General features: G+C 41.7%; 2 protein-coding genes across 3 annotated transcripts in view; one reads left to right on the forward strand and one right to left on the reverse strand.

The window, feature by feature from the left end:
- The window catches only part of TIMP3 (TIMP metallopeptidase inhibitor 3), a gene marked incomplete at its 5' end in the record, with an annotated part of 17,513 nt that extends 15,479 nt beyond the window's left edge, over nucleotides 1-2,034 (forward strand). Inside the window, 3 exons of the mRNA XM_009881985.1 lie at nucleotides 1-79; nucleotides 774-895; nucleotides 1,536-2,034. Of these exons, the coding sequence (XP_009880287.1) occupies nucleotides 1-79; nucleotides 774-895; nucleotides 1,536-1,733 (399 nt within the window). The remainder of the gene's footprint in view (nucleotides 80-773; nucleotides 896-1,535) is intronic.
- SYN3 (synapsin III) overlaps nucleotides 1-7,773 on the reverse strand; it is a 179,783-nt gene that overhangs the window by 123,936 nt on the left and 48,074 nt on the right. The gene's annotated exons all lie outside the window — the stretch shown is intronic.

The raw sequence follows: 7,773 nt of genomic DNA on the forward strand, positions 1-7,773 counted from the left end.
CAGTACATCTACACAGAAGCATCTGAGAGTCTTTGTGGAGTCAAGCTGGAGGTCAACAAGTACCAATATCTGATTACAGGTAAAGGACAGTGTACCTCTTTATAATCAAAACCTTTTCTGTTCTATACATACACCTGCTAAGGACATGGGCAGCTGTGCAGGCAGCTCTATACGCAGCTTCCCAAGTGTTAAGATGGCCAACAGTATTTTGGTGTTCAGTACTCTTTAATGTGGAGAGTCATTTCACCCTAGGTTTCCCTCTTTCCTAAAGTATCTTTTATACCCAGCTGTGTTGTGACAAATGTGCTGTATGACAGTTCACAGCTGTTGATTCATACCTGAGCTGGCATGTCTGTCACAGGGAACTGGTTGCTACTCGGCTGTGCCAGAAATGGAAGATCCCTTTTTGAATGAACTGAGAATTGCAGGCTGCTGAGATGGGGGGATGCACGGAGATAGCGATGTGGCAGTTGCCAAGTCTTGTTTCTAGTGAAGGTGTCAATTCACTTTGCCAATTCACTGTTGTTGAGAGGAGCTTGACAGCATTGCTTACCTGCATGTTTAAGCTGGTGCTTAAAGCTGGCACAACACTCGTAACTTAAAGAAGTGCAGTAATGCTGCTGGCCAGACATTTCTGAACCAGTTAATAAAAAGAAAGCAGTTGCTGAGCAGTGACTGAAGCCAAACATATTGAGAGCATTAGCAATCTCAGGAAACGAGAAAAGTGCTTGAGCTGAGAAGTGCTAACTTGTGACCATGTCTCTGTTTTCAAGGCCGCGTGTATGAAGGGAAGGTTTACACTGGCCTGTGCAACTGGTATGAGAAATGGGACCGGCTGACCCTGTCCCAGCGTAAAGGATTGAATCATCGTTATCATCTGGGCTGTGGATGCAAGGTACCTGTGTCTCTAATTAGGTAGCATTAAGACATTCAAACCCTAGACCTCTATTTCCCCTGGCTGGTAATACCAATGATGCCAGTGAACAGCCATGAAGAGAAATGGAGGACAACAATTTTTACAGGAAAAAAGTAAAGCTCAGCTGTAGTGTTGAGGCCAGCGAAGAGACAATCAAATAAAAATGCAGAGTCTATGCTTTTTTTTAATGCCCTGTTGGAGTTAATTGGGGTTGGGGAAGGCTTTCAGAATCCATGCAGAATCATTTGCAGGTGAATGAAATCAGGTACCAGGGGAGTGGCAAGATATGTCCAGCTTTTTTCCTGTGTAAACATTTTGATTGCTTAAAGCCTCACAGCCTGGCACTGGCACTAAGGTTTTTGCTTATGGCCCCAGGCCTGCAAAAACATAGACACAAGCTCAACTTTTCTGCACCTGAAAAGCCCTTTTGACTCTGGAATTACCTGTGTATATGAAGCCAAGCACATGCTTACATGCTTACTGAACTGAGGCTGAATTTTGGGTTAGTAAGCAAGGTTTGAGGGAGTGGAATTTTGAATCCCTTGTCTCTGGTAAAAAGACATTTGATATAATGTTGTTTTTCCATGTAACCTTACCTGATTGTTCTTTGCAATTGCAGATTAGGCCCTGCTACTATTTGCCCTGCTTTGCCACCTCCAAGAATGAGTGTATTTGGACAGACATGCTCTCCAACTTCGGCCACTCAGGATACCAAGCGAAGCACTATGCCTGCATCCAGAGGGTGGAAGGTTACTGCAGCTGGTACAGAGGATGGGCGCCTCCAGATAAAACGATAATCAATGCCACAGATCCCTGAGCACGCTATCCCTTCCTTATCTCCCCTCTCCCTTACTTGTGGCTGATCTTCCTTTGGACACTAACTCTTACCAGATCATGATGATGACAATGAAATTAGTGCCTGTTTTCATGCAAATTTTAGCACTTCGAACACTTAAAAAAGAAAAGAAAAAAAAAAAGGAAAGAAAAGAAAAAAAGTCTGTGCTACCTTACTGAATTTGTAATGACCTTTTCCATTTTTTGATACCACTCATTTTGATCAGACAGCATTTGGGAGCTTACTTTTGCACACCAGAGGGAAAAATGGGAGGGAAAAAAAAAAGAAAAAAATAATGGAGCTCTTGCTCTCTTACATGTATCATTAGCTGTAGCAATATAATCTCTATTTTTTTAGGAAAACAAAAATCTAAAAACTATGCCAATTAGGCACTGTATTCTTCTATGTGCTGGCTTCCTGTCACCCCTCCTCATGCACTAAGTGCTGAAAATATGTAGACATATCTATTTGAAGGAAAACAGGTTTCATTAATCAGATTGGCAGATGAAACAAACTGAAAAGAAACCCAGCCTAAGCTCTGGAAAAAATGATGTCCAAAAGAAATCCTCCTCTATGGGAGAGATTTGCAATGTGATTGACTCCAGCAGTGGGAGAACTCACCTGGTATGTCTGACCACATCATCTGGTAAAAGCATTGTTGACTGATTGTCCGAGCTCATTCAGTCACAGTGTAAATGCAACAGCACATTTGAAGTTCTGGCTTTCCCCAGAACAAAAGACAGAGTATTTTGTATTTTTGTTGTTGTTTAAAAAACAAAAGCCCCATCCCCTATGTTCAGGGAGGTAAATCCACCTACAGCAGAGCAGATGAAATGCTGTGCCAACCTGTTTTGAGCAGCATTGGCCCCTGAAATTTTTGCAGCTTAGCTTCAACAGCAAAACCAGCTTGTGAACACCTTAAACCAAACAGATGCAAAACTACCAACTGTAAATCAATCACATGGAAGAGGGAAAGGGGAGACTTGCTAGAGCTCTTACTATAAAAAAAAAATCTATTGCCAAAATAGTGTTTTGCTGAACTAAGATGTATATACACATAATGACATAAGCTATTTTTGACAGGACTTGGATTTTTTTTTTGGTGTTATAAACAAAAGAATGGTTTGATTGTGTTTTAAAGACAGAAATATTGACATTCCGAGTCAGTGAGTTGTTTATAAGATATTGACGCTCCAGTGTATCTGCAGTAGTGGCTACAGTCATTGTTTCCTCTGTACCTCCTTGCACCACAGTTCCTCCCCTGCAGCTACGCTAGCTGCATTTGTTTATATAGTGAAAGGAAGGGGGTGGGGGGGGCTAGGCAAGGAAAAGTGGTCTTGTAATAAGTGCTGGCTGGGATCATAAAATTTCAGCTGCCCAGAGGATTCCTTCTGTGTCAAGTGCTGTGTTTCCCTCTAGGCACTGTTAAGCATAGCTCTGTGCATGTGCTCATACCATGTCCCATAGTGATGTGGGAGGAGGAGCCTTACTGTCTTGTGCTTTGCTGTTGACTGGAGAAGTTTTTTTGTTCTATTTTGTTTTTTATTAAGAAAACTATAATATAATTTTTCTTATCAAATAAAAGTATTTTAAGTTTTAATGATGGTGAAGAAGGGGTGCTGGCAAAATGGGTGACTGAGTTTTGGATGGGGAGGGCTTGGGCAGGGAGAAGATTATGCTTAACTTCATTTTTGTATTATTATGATTATTTATCTTAAGTTTCCATATATCTTCAGTTCATTCCACTTAGAAAGCAGAGCTGCCACCAACAGGAAAAAACATTGCAGTGAATCCAGCTTGGAGCAATACAGCATTTTAGTCAGTGACCTCAATTACTGGAGAGTTGTTTGGGACCTCTTTGCCAAATGGACAGGAAAGGGCGTCTGAGATGAGCCCTGATATGTTTTTGCGTTCCTTGTGTGCTACCAGAGCTCTGCCAGACATACATCCCTTGAAATGCCCCATGTACAAGATGAATTGTTGCAGCAAAAAAGCGTGTAGCTTCATTTTTAACAGGAACGTTAAAGGGCATTTTCAAAGAGTTGATGTAAGAGGTGTCTAGGTCTGCTGTGTGGTTTGTTTGGGGTTTTTTTCAGCTGCTCTGAGTGCAACTCAGCACAAAACACATTGAAAGTCTGTTGGATTTTCCTGTGATTCAGTCTTGGAACATTTTTCAGAAGTCCTCTTCCCTGTGACTACTCCTAATTATGGGTTGGAGATGAGAGGGAGAGTAGGTTGCTTCACAGCACCCATCATAGGATCAGGTGGTGGGTCAGAATATTGCCCCTTTTGGCAGAGTATGGGGGTTGGGCTTTGGGCACAGTGGAGCAATCTCTGTTGGAGCTGTGCACGGCTGGCAAAATCTCTGAGGGTCACTGAGGGCAGCATGGAGCCGGCCTCACCACCCTCACTGTTTGCATCGTGTGGAGTCGGCATCGCTGGAGATGGCCGTCCTCAAGCTCAAGGTGACTTCGCAAAGCTGACGTCTCTTTGAGCTGCAGCCACTTTTCACAGCTTCGGAAGGCTAAATGAAAATGCCCCTCAATGCACTGAAGTGTTGATTTGGATTTTCATTAAACTGCAGCTCTGCATATTTTACCTGTCACTGATTCATTTAGCTAGCTGAGACATCACAGTATTGCACTCAAATTATTGTCAAAATATTTGCATTTTAATACTATGAGGACTTATGTCCCTAAGTAGGATATAATGTAGCTATGTGCTTTGTAAACAACAAAACAGCAGATGCATTACCAGAAAATGAAGCATATTCCCATTTTATATTGCAGACGGTAAAATATTTCTGAGATGCAGACAGCTAGACGGGCAGGGGTGGGGGTTTGGTAACAAATCTTTCCCCTTGCTGTGTAAAGAAATAGTTGTTGAGGCTTTTAAAATGTGGACCCAAAAGGAGGGGGAAGAATCCAGTAAAAATACATTTCTTTTGGGAGGCTTCTTAATTGTGTTTCTATGCATGCTATCAGGGACATGCATTTCTTGGGCTAAGCTTTAGCTTGTGTTTGCATTGAGAACCTGACTGAAGGCTCCCTTGAAGTGGGATGGAGCCATTAAATGGATTGAACAGGCTCTAAATCAGACCCCAAGACTTCTTCCTTTCTATCTGCTCCCCTCTCTTCTCTCTTGCTAAGTCACTTCTGCCCGCCAATGGACAAAACTCTCTTCCTCGTTGCAGCAGGCCATGCAGTATGTGGGAACACCAGGTATGGAGATGGGAGGAGGCAGGTGTTACGCTAAAAATGTTACGCTATGGAACGTACAATGGCTTGCAGCAGCACAAATATCTTCCTGGCACCTCTGACGTGCTCCCCATGACTTCACCCCATAACCTAAGGTCAGAGGAACTGTCAATGGCACAGCTCATCTGAGCACGACCTTTGGACATGTACAGCATGAGGGCTTCCCGCGCCCTCCCCTGTGCTTTAGATATACCAGCATTTAGGTATACCAACTTATTAAAAGTACTTTTTAAAATGCATGGCTCATTTCTAGACTGTTGCCATTTGCTTTCTTATTTATAGATGCCTTCCCTTATTTGCTTGAGAATGTTTTTCCCTTTAGAATTACAAAACATATGAAAAATACATGGAAGATTTGGGAAAGATTGGATTTGATTTTCCTTTTCCAAAATGGGAGGGGGTAGAGAGCAGGAAGAGATCTGTGCGTGGAGAACAAAGTCCTCTTGTGGGAGGTTTCCACCTCCCCTGTATGGGACAAAACTGCCATTCTAGGTCTAAATTTCCCATGTTTTGAAGAGTTACGTGGCCCTTTAGGTAGGACTATTCTAAAACCTAAATATATCACCGTATCCCATTCATACTTGGCTGGAGTGAAATGCTACCTCACGGTGATGGGAAACATACTGTTGTGTTTTTTACAGTAAAGACCATTTGAAGTAAAGGCTTCCATGGGAAGAAGTTTCCATTCTTTCAGATGTCTCTGAAAGTTTATATCACTTATAATGTATTTTATAGCTTAGAAGGGCAGAACAAAATTTAGGGAACTGCAAAAATGTTTTGTCTTTTTCAGAATAAATGGCTTTTGGGGCTACCACTTTTGAGAAAAATCTTGAAAATCCACTGAACATTTGCTGCTGCTTTGCCTGTACTGGCTTCTCCTCTCTGACACTGTCCTTCCTTCATAGAGCCACTCTGCTGTTCCTGATAGTCATGGAAACTTGGGGAGGGAACCGAACCCATGTGAAAAATCTTGTCCGGAAGGAATGTATTTGTTGCTAAATTTTCTAGCACTGTTTACAGTTTTCCTCCATGTTATTTATAAATTTTATATTCAGTGAATGTATATTGTCTTTTAAGGTAATGTTGCATAATGTTCACTTTTTATAGTGTCCTTTTATTCTAAACAGTAAAGTGGTTTTATTTCTATCACAGACATTCTGTCTCTGCTTCACTTATATTAGTTTCTGTCCACTTTAAATGTACACAAATGGATTTGCAAGTGGCTTTATTCATTTCCTTCCCTGTCTTGATACCGTTTTATTGGGCTCAAAGCAGATACTCCACCTCTAGCAATTCTTGCGCTTTGGCAAAGATCCCTCCAGCAGTCCCTCCCTCTTTTGGAGAGGTTGATCTCTCTAAGAATTGTTATTGGGGTCATAAGCCCAGGAGAGGTGAAGAATCCCCTTTGAAGATAATGTATCCCACTTGTTAACTGGCCGTAGGGGGTCACTACAGAGCAAGGCAGTCATTATGGCTGTCATCTACCACCAGTAGGGCCTTGGAAGAACAGTTGCCAGATTGCTCTTATTTCCAGTAAACTAGTCACTGGGAGGAGGGTTGACAGGTACGTGCCCGTGGCAAAGGGAAGAGAGATTCATCTTTTGGATCTTTTCTGCTGTGAAATGTCAAAGCCTTCTGTCCTCTATTTAGAATCACTGGTTAAAAATGCCCTGTTGTCATGAGAAGGAAGCTTCAGAAAAAGCATTTTCAACTACATTTTTAATGCTCAAAACAATGGGCCTACTGTTAGAAATTTTCATCTCACTTTTACTTTAGGACAATGTGTATTCTCTACATCGTTGAAAAAATGGAACAGATTTTTAAATATGTTCTATTTTTAATCCAAAGGTTTATAAAGTAAGCTTTGGAAAGTTTTGGACGTAGAAGGATGGGTATCTCTTATGCGAGAACTTCATTGCTTAAAGTGTATCACATTGCAAAGAGGTAAAACCATAACACTAGTTATAAACACTTCCAGGGGGTCAGCCATCAAAGGACCACAGCGTATTTTACAAGTGCTAACTGATACAGCTTGAAAATGCCTCCAGGAGAGGGAAGAAAAAGAGTGGGAAAGGAGGATCATTATATTCCTCTCTGACACATGGAGAAGCTGATGCACAGTGGGCAAGCAGCTTTTTTGGATACTTGGTGGAGCGATGACTGCAATGGAGCTTACTCGGTGTAAGCCCTTGCTCTCACAGCCCAGGATAGTGTGAAGATGCACCCAGAAAAGATCTCGAGAAGTTACATAGAATAATTCCGTGAGGCAGACCCCCCACCTGGTATGGGCTGGCCTAAATTTGCCCAAGTGGATTGTTGTTGCCTGTGTGAATGTCTGGAAAGTGACTGATTTAAACCAGATTACTCGAGCTTGCATGTCAACAATTGTGTTTGTGTTCAGATGAGATTATTAACAGTTTAAAAAGGTTCCTGTATTCACTTGGAAGTAAGCAATAGCATTTGCAAGTAAGCAATAGCATCTCCAAGTAGGTGATCAGTTATAAAGATGACAAATACGTGAAATTAGGATCAGTGGTCTGCTAAACCAAACTACTCTGCTGGTAACAAATGCATTTACATGCTGAGGAATCAACATTCGGATTTCCAGACAAGAAAATAATGCTAAAAGTACCAGCTAATGTATTTGCAATGAAAATCTTAATCAAGCCTTCCAAAAATACCATTCCTGTGGTGATGGTCAGACAAAGTCACGATTGTCCTGAGGCATTACATATGTCATAAAGCCCTCTTTATAAATCAGCAGG

This window comes from Charadrius vociferus, unplaced genomic scaffold (genome assembly GCF_000708025.1).
Source record: "Charadrius vociferus isolate BGI_N301 unplaced genomic scaffold, ASM70802v2 scaffold883, whole genome shotgun sequence".
Lineage (NCBI taxonomy): Eukaryota > Metazoa > Chordata > Aves > Charadriiformes > Charadriidae > Charadrius > Charadrius vociferus.